This window comes from Cervus elaphus, chromosome 25 (assembly GCF_910594005.1).
Source record: "Cervus elaphus chromosome 25, mCerEla1.1, whole genome shotgun sequence".
Classification (NCBI taxonomy): Eukaryota; Metazoa; Chordata; class Mammalia; order Artiodactyla; family Cervidae; genus Cervus; species Cervus elaphus.
Genome location: NC_057839.1, coordinates 57,726,240 through 57,741,303, shown reverse-complemented (window position 1 = coordinate 57,741,303; position 15,064 = coordinate 57,726,240). Strand labels below are relative to the sequence as shown.

Below are 15,064 nucleotides of genomic sequence, written 5' to 3'. Positions count from 1 at the left end.
AAATATGTAAAATGTATAACATACAAACATTTATATTATGCAAGAATAAATTCTTCCATATATATATATCAAGGTTGGGGGAGGGATATGAAATGAGCAGACTTCTTAAAGCAGCATTCTAAAGGTCTCTCAATCCCTCATAAATTTAAAAACCATTTGCTTCTTCATCAAGTGACCTTTTTGGTTCCAAGGAACAGAAAAAAAGTCACATTATTCAAATGCAAAGGGAGGAATTATTGATAAGAAAGAAAAATAAACATTGCCACAGATATTCAAGGACTGCAAATACCATCTGAAGTGCCTAGTCTAACAGAAGAAGGAAGCAGGGTGGCCCTCCAGAATCCAGATCACTGAGTTTGGGGTACCATTATCAAAAGATGGGGGACCGGACACTAGGGGGCAGGTGAGGGCAAAGATAGCTAATGCTCTCTCCCCACTGGACGGTCTTCGCCTTTTGTAAAATGCATTCCTCTCCTTTATAAATGAAGCGTAAGCATCTGCCTAACCAAAGTAAATCAGCTTGTGTTCACAATATATGAGCTTTCTTCTCCCAGTATAGAAATAATGAAACTTTGGAGTTGTGCCCTTTAGATAATCACTGTTAATGTAGATCAGAGGTCAGCAAACTATAACCCTGGGGCCAAATTGGCTGATCTGTTTTTACAGAACAAGTTTTATGGAAAAATAGCCAGGACGGCTGGGCTCGTTTTCGTGTTGTTTATGGCAGCTTTTGCACTAAAACAGCAGGGCTGAGTAATTGCAACAGGGATGGAACCCAGATGGCCTGCAGGGCTTCCACTATTTCTTATCTGACCCTTTAGAGATAGCATGCCCACCCCGGTGGAGACAGGGAAGAATTAGCCCTTTTCTTAATGGGGAAAACTTGCATGCGCTCCCTCTTCCAATGAGAAGGATTGAGCCGGCGTCTGCGCAGGAAGGATGTCAGCGGACAGGATGCCACCTCCCTGCCTCCTTCCCCGCCCCCGCTCCGTTCCGTCCATCCTTAACCCTTTGTTCTCTGTCCTTTGCCAGACTCCGACCTGAGCATGCGCACACTGAGCACGCCCAGCCCAGCCCTGATATGTCCACCCAACCTGCCGGGATTTCAGAATGGAAGGGGTTCGTCCACCTCCTCGTCCTCCATCACCGGGGAGACGGTGGCCATGGTCCACTCCCCGCCCCCGACCCGCCTCACCCACCCGCTCATCCGCCTGGCCTCCAGGCCCCAGAAGGAGCAGGCCAGCATCGAGCGGCTCCCGGACCACGCCATGGTGCAGGTCTTCTCGTTCCTGCCCACCAACCAGCTCTGCCGCTGCGCGCGCGTGTGCCGCCGCTGGTACAACCTGGCCTGGGACCCGCGCCTCTGGAGGACTATCCGCCTGACGGGCGAGACCATCAACGTGGACCGCGCCCTCAAGGTGCTCACCCGCAGACTCTGTCAGGACACACCCAACGTCTGTCTCATGCTGGAAACCGTAAGCGTCAGTGGCTGCAGGCGGCTCACGGACCGAGGTCTTTACACCATTGCCCAGTGCTGCCCGGAGCTCCGGCGGCTGGAAGTCTCCGGCTGCTACAATATCTCCAACGAGGCAGTCTTCGACGTGGTGTCCCTCTGTCCCAACCTGGAGCACCTGGATGTGTCAGGTAGGTGGCCATCCGTGGGCCCTTCCCAGCACATCCTCCCAGAGCAGGAGAGGACGCTGACACCTGGGAAGGGTTCCCCTTTGTGATATTCAGGGCTCAGCAGGGTGGCTCTTCTTCCCATAAAACTGTCTTTATGGAACCATGATTCTGGGGGCCAGAGGTATCCCTTTCGTCAAATGATGTCAACTTCTTAGAGGAGTTGGAGAAGGAAATGGCAACCCACTCCAGGATTCTTGCCTTGGAAAATCCTATGAGGAGCCTGGTAGGCTATAGTCCACAGGGTTGCAAAGAGTGGACAGGACTGAGCAACTTCACTTTCACTTTCTTAGAGGAGTTAGAGGCACCTTGGATCTGGCAGTTCAAGTTAGTCTGCCTCTTTTTGCTTTGTTTCTTGATGTGGACCTTTTCAAAAGTCTTTATTGAATTTGTTATAATATAGCTTCTGATTTCCCTTTTGGTTTCTTGCCCAAGAAGCATGTGAGAGCTTAGCTCCCTGACCAGGGATTGAACCTGCATTGGAAGGTGAAGTCTTAACCACTGGAGCAGCAAGGCAAGCTCACAAGTTAGTGTGACTTTTAAGCGTGTCTTTCCTCCCCATAATTCTCAAAGTAATTTCAGAGCAACCATAGATTTAAGGTGGTCGTGGTGTTAGTCTCTCAGTCGTGTCTGACACTTTGAGATCCCATGGACTGTAGCCTGCCAGGCTCCTCTGTCCTTGGAGTTCTCCAGGCAAAATTACTGGAGTGAGTTGCTGGTCCATTTTCCAGGGAATCTTCCTGACCCAGGAATTGACCCATTGCAGGCAGATTCTTTACCATCTGAGGCAGCAGGGAAGGCCAAACCATGGATAATGGGAACTAAATATCTAATCACAGATAAATGAAAGTCAACTCTCTAGCTCAAATGTAAGTAGTTTAGAAACTGCCCTGACATCCACTGGTCACTGTTGCATGGAGCCTGAGAGCTGTGTTTAAGCTGATTCTGTGCTGTGGCCTGTGGTCACCATGGCTCGAAATTTTGCAGACACTGGGGAAAATTCATCATGGCTAAGGGTCTCCTCATATTTCACTCCTACTCTCCTCAGCCTTGGGTTGCTTTTGCATCTTTTCTCAAGCAATATTCTTTTATTTCCCAAACTTATTTATTTTTAATTGAAGGAAAATCATTTCACAATATTGCCTTGGCCTCTACCATCAAGCAGTATTCTTAATTCCAGAGTGCAAGGGTAGGGCCCACCAAGTGGAGCCTTTGAAAGTGAAAGTCACTCAGTTGTATCCTTCTCTTTGCAACCCCATGGACTATACAGTGCATGGACTTCTCCAGGCCAGAATACTGGAGTGGGTAGCTTTTCCCTTCTCCAGGGGATCTTCCCAACCCAAGGATCGAACCCAAGTCTTCTGCAATGCAGGTGGATTCTTTACCAGCTGAGCCACAAGGGAAGCCCAAGAATACTGGAGTAGGTAGCCTATCCCTTCTCCAACAAATCTTCCCAACCCAGGAATCAAACCGGGGTCTCCTGCATTGCAGGCAAATTTTTTACCAACTGAGCTATGAGGGAAGCCCTTTAGTTCTTTTTTTTAAAATGAAGGAGCTCCCAGCATGGCTGCTTTGCTTGAAAAGCTCTCACAGGCAGGAAGAATTAAAGCCCAGACTCGCACTGAGGCGCCAGACGTGGATCCAGCCAGACTAACAGCCTTTCTTTATCTCATCCGCTACCCAGTCAAAAGACACACATTGGAGAGGCTGGCGTGTGTGAGATGCAAGTGGAGTTAAAGAAGTGAGCAGCGCGAGCCACAACCTCGGGGACTGTTGGGGAGGGGTGGAAAGTAAAAACCACTGAACAGGCAAAGAAATAGAGCTGGGGATTTACCAGCATCTGAGGTAAATGATATCCTCCAACAAAACCTGAGGTAAAAGTCAGCTCTCGGCGCTCACTCTCTCTTTTGAAAACCGACATCTGAAAATATTTCCGATGACAGTCAATTATTTCTCGTACATTCTTTCCCTGCTCCCCTCCTTGAGTTGGCTCCAGCACAAAGCCGTGGAAACCGTATGTTCAGTTAGTCGTGAGCAGCTGTTGGCATAAAGAAGCAGGAAACGAAGAGGTTTTCTTACATTTTCCCCCCCAAGGAATTCTGGAAAGAGAAAGCATTGTGATGTGGTGGGAACTAGCTTCAAAAGTCGGTGATCTGGGACAGTTCGCAGCTTTCTCTAGATGTGTTTCCTTTTCTTTAAGAAAAAAAAAAGGTGGGGGGTGAGGGGGACTAAGGGATTGGATTCTTTAACATTCAAAGGATCTGAACCCTGTGAGCCTCTTTTATAAACACCTAATTTTCTTTTATTTTTCTCAGATTAGAAAATGACTCAGTTTTGGAATCCCCATCTTTGTTAAAGGGGCTCTCCCGTGCACTCTCAGGACAGGCTGCAAGTAATTGTATTTTGTTGTTGGAGTTCTTTTGAGATTCGGAAATGCAGAAACTGCTTGGGCTATTTGGGGATGGAAATTTCTGGGCTTCTAGCCTGAGTGAGTGGACACTGCTTGGCCCCTGTGCTAACTATTATGTGCTAAACTTCTCCCTATCAACCTGACCAATTGCAGGACCCCTCGATATCTGTGTAAATAAGGATTGTGTAAACGGGGGACTCTCTAACTCACTGAGAGCACAGAATTCTAGATATTGGCAGCAATGGTGGTGGGTGTTTTCATGTAGATGAGCTCAAACTACCCAGCAAGTCACAAGCATGGTTTGTGTCACCACCTCCGAACGGTGCCCTCCAGTTCTGAGGGAATCTAGGACTGTGACTTCACCTGCACTTATTCCCCTTGGTTCTCGAAACTAGCCTCTGATAATGGCCACCAAGTATAGAGCTTGGCTGGTCTAGAGCTTAACTAGAGCTTAACTCCCCCAGAGATTGTGAGACTGCCCCTCCCATCCCTAGCATGCCCACCTTGAAAGTTATCTTTAAAAGTCACTGGAAGTTACTATAACTAGCTCTAGTAGTTATTCATTATCACTTATTACCTTTTACTAATGTTTAGTCATGGTTCTCTAGGGCTTCCCTGGTGACTCAGTGGTAAAGAATCTGCCTGCTAATGCAGGAGACTCAGGTTCAATCCCTGGGTTGGGAGGATCCTCTGGAAAAGGAAATGACAACACATTCCAATATTCTTGCCTGGAGAATCCAATGGACAGAGGAGCCTGATGAGCAACAGTCTGTGGGTTGCAAAGAGTCAGACACAACTGAGTGACTAGACAACACGGTTCTCCAGAGAAATAGAAGCAGCAGTGTATGTGTGTATTCGTAGAGATGGGAATACAGGACCACCTTACCTGCCTCCTGAGAAACCTGTATGCAGGTCAGGAAGCAACAGTTAGAACTGAACATGGAACAATGGACTGGTCCCATAATAGGAAAGGAGAACATTAACACTGTATATTGTTACCCTGCTTATTTAACTTACAAAGTGGATCATGCAAAATGCCAGGCTGGATGAAGCACAAGCTGGAATCAAGATTGCAGGGAGAAATGTCAATAACCTCAGATATGAACATGACACCACACTTACAGCAGAAAGTGAAGAGGAACTAAAGAGCCTCTTGATGAAAATGAAAGAGGAGAATCTAAAAGCTGGCTTAAAACTCAGCATTCATGTCAATGTATGACAAAACCCACTACAATATTGTAAAGTAATTAGCCTCCAACTAATAAAAATAAATGAAAAAAACAAACAAACAAAGATCATGGCATCTGGTCCCATCACTTCATGGCAAATAGATGGGGAAACAATGGAAACAGTGACAGACTTTATTTTCTAGGGCTTCAAAATCACTGCAGATGGTGACTGCAGCCGTGAAATGAAAAGATGCTTATTCCTCAGAAGAAAAGCTATGACAAACTTAGTAGACAGCATATTAAAAAGCAGAGACATTACTTTGCCAAAAAAGGATCTGTCTACTCAAAGCTATGGTTTTTCCAGTAGTCATGTACAGATATGAGACTTGGACCATAAAGAAAGTTGAGCACTGAAGAATTGATGCTTTTGAACTGTGGTGTTGGAGAAGACTCTAGAGAGTCCCTTGGACTGCAAGGAGATCAAACCAGTCAATCCTAAAGGAAATCAGTTCTGAATATAATTGGAAGAACTGATGCTGAAGTTGAAACTTCAATACTTTGGCTGCCTGATGCGAAGAACTGACTCATTGGTAAAGACCCTGATGTTGGGAAAGAGTGAAGGCAGGAGGAGAATGGGACAACAAAGGATGAGATGGCTGGATGGCATCACCATGGACATGGTGATGGCTGGATGGCATCACTCATGGACATGCGTTTGAGCAAGCTCAGAAGACAGTGAAGGGCAGGGAAGCTTGGCATGCTGCAGTCCACCGGGTGGCAAAGAGTGACTTAGCCACTGAACAACAACAACCATCTGCAGTGGGAAGGGCAGTCTGCCTGGCTGAGTTTCCTGGTTCAAATGTTAATCTTATCTGGAAACATGCTCACAGGCACATCCAGAAATAAGGTTTAGCCAAATATCTTGGCACTTTGTCACCTAGTCAAGTTGACACATAAAATTAACCATCACAATTAATAACATCTTTAAACATCAATAGAATATATTACAACTAACCAATTTTTAAAGTTGAAATCTTGTGTTTCCTACAAGTGAAATTGCTTCCAAAGGTTCCCCTGTATACTTGGTGACCTGGGAGTCCTCCTTACTACTCTACCTAAGCTGTTATATCAGACTAGTTGAATCTTGTCCAGGTGATTCTACTCCCGTAGAACATTGAGTCCATCCCCTCTCCTCTACCTGCATGCCTGGATACATGCCTGTCTGATCACTGGCCTTATACCCACCTCAACCCCATCAATACGCCTTCTACACAACCAACGTCCAGAGGAATGTTTTCAAACTGGGAAGCTAACCCTTCATTTCCCTGCATAAAATCTCCAATTCCTCCCCATGACATATAGGAAAAAAGTTGCTCAGCAAAGCATATATGGCGCTTCATGAGCTGCTCTTTCTAGGTTCAAATCTCACCCTGCCCCTAGTAACCTGAATGCTCTGTTCCATGGAACCATTTGAATTTCCCAAGTACACCATGCCTGTGCACACTCTGATGTGTTGGCATCTTTCTGGCCTGCATGCCATTCCCTCCTCTGCCCCCTTTCCCCTCCCCAAAAACCTTCTTAACAGATGTCTCATTGCCAGAGGCCCAGTGCAAGTATCCCCTAAGTAAAGCCTTTCCTGCCTGACCCCTGGGAAACTGAGGGTATCCTCCCAGGTGTCTGCATTTTGAGTGTAAGTAGGTAGAGCATTGCTTGGTTTTGCAACTGGGTACTGTATATTCCCAGATTTTATTTTATATTCCCAGATTTTTCTTTCTCTCAATTCATTATGAGTTTTATATAGGCAAAAATGAGGCAAGTTTATATCTGTACTTTGTGATAACGTAATTCGTTGAACAAAGGAGTTTCAAAGCCCCAAACAGTCATCTTGATTTCTAAAGGGTTCAAACAAAGTTGTCGTTAGGAAGCTATAGTGCAGTGACTAAAACATCCTCATCAGTAAAACTGAGTTGGTTGGGAGGACTAGATGAGCTCATTCATGTTAAGTCCTCCCATGTGCGTTCTGCTGAAAACCATGTAGTTAGCATTCAGTAACACACTTACGAGGCAGTAGTTGGCCTTTGTTGATATCATCCTTTTATATCCCAGCGTATTATTACCCAATAATGAGAGAAGGTGGTAATGAAGAGCATTTTTGTGAAAGCTGAACCAAATCTGGAATGAATTAAAGATAGCCCCAGATCTGTTCAACCCATACTGTCCACTCCTGGTTGTGTAATGTCCCTACTCCTTATTGCACATGTTAAGGCAGGCCCACAAGATCTGATCCCAATGGATCATTCCCATCTTAATTGCCACAAAATCCTGTGTTTTATCCTGTGAATACTCCTCACTCCCCCTCTGCCTCCATGCTTTCCTGTCTCTTGAATTTGCTCCTGCTAGTACTTAATACTACCTGGGTTCCATATCTGTGTATTCAAATTATTTCTCTCTTCCAAGAATCCCCCACTCCCAAGACTTATGATGCCCCAGTGTCTAAATATTCACTTCATGCTGGTATGTCTATCATACATCTCTCATGCAATTCATTAATTGCATGCTATTTCTTACCATCCCTGCTATATTAGAAGTCTTGGATCAGGAATATTCTCCCTAGTATGATTGTACAAGTCATATAATCTCACTGAATCTGAGATGCCTCATCTTTAAAAAATGAAGTTCAAAGGAAGTGATTTCTCAGGTTCTCTCCAAGTCTGTAATGTATGCATGCATCCACTGGCCACAGACATTACCTAATGAGCCGTAAATCAGTTTATTTTCAACCCAAACTTAGCAAATCTGTAAAAGGGCTAAAGCTGAAATTTAAAATGACTGACCTAAAATGATGCAAGCATGTCAAAATAGTGTCTTCATCAAAACTGAGCTAAGCTAGTATTTCATTAAATTGGGTTTCGGTTTCAAAACTCAGGCAAATATTTCCCTGGACCGAATAGAGTATCCTTCCTGGAGTGCGGCAGGTTTTACTGGATATTTTTTTCTTAAATAGGAAACTGGAACTAAGAGTTCAGGAACAAAGTTGTCCCATGATCTTAAAGTGCCTTCACCGTCATCACAGATGGGCAGCCACTGCTGTGAGCATACAGTTTCGGCATAGGCAGGATTGCAGTCAGTGTAAAACAAGAAGTTCAAAACAAAGGGAGATTTCCAAGCGACAGTGGAAGGGTACCAACCACCTTCTGCAAAACCACAGAGCCTCCTGGGGTCGCGGGCACAGCCTCTGACAAGCCACATCTTTGTTCTCCAGTGCTGGGGTGTATGATTTGCTCCTTCCTGAAAGTCTTCGACTTGGTAGCACATGTCTTCTGAATGTCATTATTCCCAGGACCTGAATTTTATATTATAAGAGTTTCCTGGGCAGCCTGCCAGGAGAGGGAGGAAAATCCCCATTAGCACTATCCCGTGGTTGCTTAGAAGGCTTGGAGATGACGTCATCAGCCAAGGCACAGAGCCGAGGAGGTGAAGCACCTGGCTTTAGAGTGGCAGAGGGATTTGGGCAGAGGAGAAAGAAAACGAAAAGTATATGTACAGTCTACGTAGTGGAAGAAAACATATGTATGCATATACACTTACATGATGTATTTGGCTATATATATTAATGATGTATGTTCATATACTAAAATAGACTGTGTACATATTTTAAATAGTAATATACAGTGAACTGAAATATATAATGAAATGAGTGTTTCATATGTCATAAAATATATAATAGTTATATAATATATGGTATAAATATATACATACAAAATCTATTCCCACACATATTTAGGGGAAGGGAGTTTAGAAACAAGGTTTAGAGAGGCATCTAAAGAGATCTTCCTGAGTACTAATTTTCTTATCTAGAAAATGGATTGTTTAAAGAATCAAGTGAAAAAAAAAGAATCAAGAAAATCAATAAACGTTTTCTCAAATGTTTATATAAAGCACTTTGTAAACATTATCTTTCAACAGAAATAAAAGGCATTATAATTAACTATAAAATAGTTGGTTTATCAATGTTAGATATACCTCAGCCTCAATCACAATCCTGAGGACATTTACATGTTGGAAGTTGGATTATCCCATCAGGTTTTCCTATAAAAAACTGTATGAAAGTGAAAGAAAGTGAAAGTCACTCAGTTGTGTCCAACTCTTTGTGACCCTATGGACTTATACAGTCCATGGAATTCTTCAAGCCAGAATACTAGAGTGGGTAGCCTTTCCCTTCTCCAGGGGATCTTCCCAACCCAGGGATCCAACCCATCTCCCGCATCACAGGCAGATTCTTTACCAGCTGAGCCACAAGGGAAGCCCAACAATACTGGAGTGGGTAGCCTATCCCTTCCAGCAGATCTTCATGACCCAGGAATTGAACCAGGATCTCCTGCATTGCAGGCGGATCCTTTACCAACTGAGCTATCAGGGAAGCCCTGATATATAGGGACCGTATACACTCTATATAATCATTCATTCATTCATTCAACAGGTACTTAGTGAGAACCAGCTCTGAACCAGGTATGAGGGATACAGCATTGAAGTGTGAATCCTTTTTCTCAGGAACTTATATTCCATGAGGAGTGCAAACACATAAATAAATGTGAATAGAAGTGAATAAATAAGTATATAATTCCTCAAAGTGATAATGAATGCTGAAAATAAATGGGAGTCAGGCAGGGAGTACTAGTTCATTCAGGATGACTCACAAAGAGTTGTCCTATAAAAGGACATTTGCTCTGAGACCTAGGAAAGTGGGGGTGACCCAGGGCGCTATCCACGGATGCCCTGTCCAGTGCACACATGCTGAGGCAGGGAGGCATCTGAGCCATCTGGGAACTAGCAAGGAGGCCAGCGGGGTTGAAGAGGGGGAAGACGTAAGGTCCTAGGAGTGCAGGTCCTCGGAGGCCCCCTTTAGACGTTAGCTTTTACACTTGTAGTGAGATGGCCTTGAGCATGACAGGAGTACTGTTCCAGAATGTGTCTGGCAACTGTGATCGTAGCAGGTAAAAGCAGGACAAACTGAGGGGATAGAGGATAATCCTGAAGACACAGTTGTTCTTCCTGGACCAGAGAGGGTGGAATCGAATCCCTACAGGGTCACCTTGTTAGACTAATTACTGCATATATTTCCCATGGTTTTCAAAGTATATCCACATCCATTACCTGGTTGCATCCTCATTATATGCCCACAGTTGTAGGCATACCAGCGACTCACTCCCATTTCAGAAGAGAGTCTTGAGACTCAGAAAACTTAAGCCTCCTGCCTCAGACCATAAAAAGTAGACCTGAGCTCTTTTGTGACTCTCAAGCCAGTGTTCTTTCTGTCAAACCCGGGTCATGATCCATCCTTCTATCTCTGATCTCACTTTTTTGGAGTAGAGAGCTACCAGACCACTGCAGGGTAAGAACTAACCTTTCCTGAGCTTCCTGAACTTTCCAGAGCCAGGATGGGATATTTACACACATGGTCTCATGTCTTCTTTACAGCCACCTTACAGGAAAGCAGAGCATCCTTATTTTAAAGCAAAGGACATATTTAGAAGGACCGATTTGCCCAACTGTTAGGCCAACCCGTGATGGATCTAGCATTGGAACCCTTATCTTTCTGATTCTAAAAGCCCAAAGCCTCTTAAGCCCAGAGTAGTTAAGTGATGAAATGAACACAGAAAGCCCATTCTCGCATTCCTTCTCCTGACGGGCCAGGAAGGGGAGGGGGAAACATGGAGACCCCAATCCAGAGAGGGGTAGGAATCTATTCAGGAGCCCCCCACCATTCCCCGAGGTCGTTCTGAGCGTGTGTTCTGTCTCTCCGTGTAGGATGCTCCAAGGTGACCTGCATCAGCTTGACCCGGGAGGCCTCCATTAAACTGTCCCCCTTGCACGGCAAACAGATCTCCATCCGCTACCTGGACATGACGGACTGCTTCGTGCTGGAAGATGAAGGCCTGCACACCATCGCGGCCCACTGCACGCAGCTGACCCACCTGTACCTGCGTCGCTGCGTTCGCCTCACCGACGAGGGCCTCCGCTACCTGATGATCTACTGCGCCTCCATCAAGGAGCTGAGCGTCAGCGACTGCCGCTTCGTCAGCGACTTCGGCCTGCGCGAGATCGCCAAGCTGGAGTCCCGCCTGCGGTACCTCAGCATCGCGCACTGCGGCCGGGTCACCGACGTGGGCATCCGCTACGTGGCCAAGTACTGCGGCAAGCTGCGCTACCTCAACGCCAGGGGCTGCGAGGGCATCACGGACCACGGCCTGGAGTACCTCGCCAAGAACTGCGCCAAACTCAAGTCCCTGGACATCGGCAAATGCCCTCTGGTCTCCGACACGGGCCTGGAGTGCCTGGCCCTGAACTGCTTCAATCTCAAGCGCCTCAGCCTCAAGTCTTGCGAGAGCATCACGGGCCAGGGCCTGCAGATCGTGGCGGCCAACTGCTTCGACCTGCAGATGCTGAACGTGCAGGACTGCGAAGTGTCCGTGGAGGCGCTGCGCTTCGTGAAACGCCACTGCAAGCGCTGCGTCATCGAGCACACCAACCCTGCCTTCTTCTGAAGGGACAGCCTCCCGCCGTCGCTGTCGCCGTACAGACCTGAACAGAACACGTTGGTTTTTTTTGTTTTGTTTTTTCAGAGCAGCCTATGTAAGCACCGACACCCACTCGGAACAGCTTCTTTCTTCCAGGAAGGTTCTTCTTAGGGATCTGGCTTTTCTTCTTTCTAATTTCTCACGGGCAACAGAGGGCTAGGAAAGGAGGGTGAGGGAGCCCCATTTCTATTCCAGAGAACGGTTTTTTTGTGGGGGGAATCAGGCCATTGGTGGTGATGTCTCTTCTCAAATACATGTACCTCAGAAAGCTGACTGCAGTGTCTTTAGAAACGCCCCCTTTTCTCTCTGCCTCTTTCCTCCAGGCCACATCCCCAGAGCTCTGCACCTTATCCCTCCTACCCTACCCCTCCCTCTCCTACAGTAACAAAAATCATCAGAATAATACTGCTGTCCACACCTCCTCCTCTTTATACTGCTTGATTGGCCTAAACCATACTCTCCGATCTGATACCCACAAAATTCTTGTTAAATAAATGTCACAGCACCTGCTATATATGCAGCACTTCTAAACCCTTTTAAAGAATCACTTGTGGCAGTCAGCAGGGTGAAGGAAGAGACCTACCTTGTTCCTCCCATCCCACCCCCACTCGGCCACTTACTAGCTGTGTGACCTTGGGGAAAGTACTTGACCTCTCTGGGCTTCAGCTTCCAGCCCTGAATCAGAGGACTTCCTCTGAGCTAATCAAGGATGAGCTTCATGCCCGCTTTAGCATCAAGGGAACAAGAGATGTCAGTAAACCCAAGCTCCTTGGCAGCACAAGAGGCATCTACCTCTTCCAAGGGTATCTATTCTGTGAGTGCTTTCAGGAGGCGCGCCAACCCCAGCCTCCTGTATGTTCTTCTCCCTAATCTGAGTGTCATTCACAGCTTGTTTCTTTTGATGAGCGAGTCTCTTGGTCATCTTCTCTTACCTAGCCAGATGGACGGCTTCTGTATATACATGCTTTGGGCATCACCCCACTCCACCCCGTCGCACGGAGGTGATGGAATTCCTAATCACAGCAAACCCACCTCCCCCAGTCAGGTTCACCTTTCTGAGTGTTTCCAAGTAGGAGGGAAGACACTCACAATTTTTAATTAACAAGGGAGGCCCAGGGGAACACATGTCCTCCAGGGTCTTTTGAATCCCTGTCACTGCACACGTGGCGTGCATGCACACATCTGCCCTGCAACGGGCAGGAACGGACGCCTCGGTTCTTTGTCATTCAGATCGAATTTCTGTTTTCTCATCTATTTATTTTCTTGGACATCAGACTGCATCACGTGAAGCCTGTTGGGGTTAAGTCATAAGTGTTTAAGTGTAGATTGCCACCTTATGTGCCTCCCCTCTGACTGACTGTCCTCCCCCAAATAGGCAGAGGAGATTTCCAGGTAGTTTAAATCCTGTCCACTCAAAAGTGCCACACAAATGGAAGAGGGAACACATTGATAAGACATAGGCACTGGTCCACCAGCTAAGATTTTGATATCCAACATTAAAGCTGTTGCCAAGTATACACGTTAAATGGTCCTGTTTGGATGGAAAACCATTTGCTATCCTCATTCATGCAAAGTCAGGATGCCAACAATCCCATTGCTTGTTTTCATGTCATTTCATTGATTTTTGTTAATAAGCCCATGACCTCTCTTAAATTATTCTCTGGCAACACCCCTTCTCCTTCGCTTTCCAAACAGTTTGTTCATTTCTTTCTCGGAGGACCCAGAAACCTGGTGTCTCCCAGAACCTGGTGTCTCCAAGCCAAGCACTCGGAACAGTTTCATGTCCAGCCTATACACTGCTTGACAGCTGCACTCCCACTTTAGGCTCCATGCATGTCTTTGTCTTACTTTGTGAAGGAGATGGCGTGAGATGGCATCACATGAAATATGGCCACCTCTCCAGTCAACAGCATCAGCAACTTGGAGGTGCAGTCAATGCCATGTGCCACAGGGGGAAGGGAGTTGTTTGGCTGGGGAGAGTATCTAGTCACCAAGTTTAGAACCGTGAAAGGGATTGAAGGTAGCATCCCCCCGCTGTGTGACTTGTGACACTGTTCAAAGCTTCAGAATATGAGTCACAAAGGATCGTCCCTAACCCTTGGTACTGGGATCTTCCAAGTGAGCCAATGTGATACTCCCGGAATATGAGGAAAGATCCAAAATGACTCACACAACCAGAGAGGGGGTGTCTCACTCCAAATATCTTTATCACCACCTCTTGACCATAGCACTACACTGCCTTCCAAACATGAGACAAAGCCAGCCTTCACATTGATTACCTGGCATGCCCTATCTTTCCCAGTTTCTGTCCTTCCCCCAGTATGCTCTTCACCCATTCCACTTCCCCTTGTCGTATGAATCTGTGACAGTGGTTCCTGGGGAAACAGCTCAGCAGATTTTTAGAGACCATGCAAAAAGCCTCACTAGGAAATTTACCTGTTTTTAAACATTGCTTCCTTCCTGCCTCTGCTAAACTGAATGCTCATTGTTTGTTTGTTTTTTTTTTTTAAATCTAATGTTGAAATCACTGCGTGCTGTATGACTCTAGAAAGCCTTAACTTACTACCACCAAGAAATAAAGCAATATGTTGGTAATCGGGTTCAGCCTCATTTAATTCCCTGGCTAGAGTAGCCTGATGTTCAGATGGGGAAACTCAAGAGTGAGGGAGAAACTTGCCTCCTGTCGAAATAGAGAGCAGGTCAGGTCACTGCTGCTGCTGTCCAAGTTGCACCCGTGGCTGTGTTATTCCCCTTAGCTCATTGTCTTTGGCTAAAAATTAGCAGGTAAGTAAAAATCATTACATTCGCAGTTTACGTCTTCAGTTCCCACCCCACCTTTTGATGGTATAGCAAAAAAAAAAAAAAAAAAAAAAACCTGGAAGGGGAATATGGCAACTTGATTGAAAAGGAAAAATTATCAATTGGTTGAAAAAAAGGAAATGCCAAATATCTCCCTACCCAAACCTTTAGATCAGAGAAATTAGTATGGCAGAAAGCAAGTACTGAGAGATGAATGGCAAACTCCATCTTTAGCAAGTAAAAACGTTTTAGGAGATGCCAATTTTAAAAGTAGTTGTCCTCAACTTCCTTCTTTCCTACCCTGATTCAGCTGCTTAATGACTATCACATAAACCAACAGGACTCTTAACTGCTTTGAAATATTAACTCAAGGTAGCCGCATGCAATTCTTGTCAAGATCCAGAATAAAGTTTGCAGTAAATAAAATG

At 45.7% G+C, this 15,064-nt stretch overlaps 1 protein-coding gene across 2 annotated transcripts in view; it reads left to right on the top strand.

The window, feature by feature from the left end:
- FBXL7 (F-box and leucine rich repeat protein 7) overlaps nt 1-14,432 on the top strand; it is a 421,304-nt gene extending 406,872 nt beyond the window's left edge. For both annotated transcript variants that reach the window (XM_043887922.1, XM_043887923.1), the window contains 2 exons: nt 1,033-1,644; nt 11,068-14,432. In XM_043887922.1, the coding sequence (XP_043743857.1) occupies nt 1,033-1,644; nt 11,068-11,804 (1,349 nt within the window). In that variant the 3' untranslated portion in view covers nt 11,805-14,432. The remainder of the gene's footprint in view (nt 1-1,032; nt 1,645-11,067) is intronic.
- The last annotated feature ends 632 nt before the right edge of the window (nt 14,433-15,064 follow it).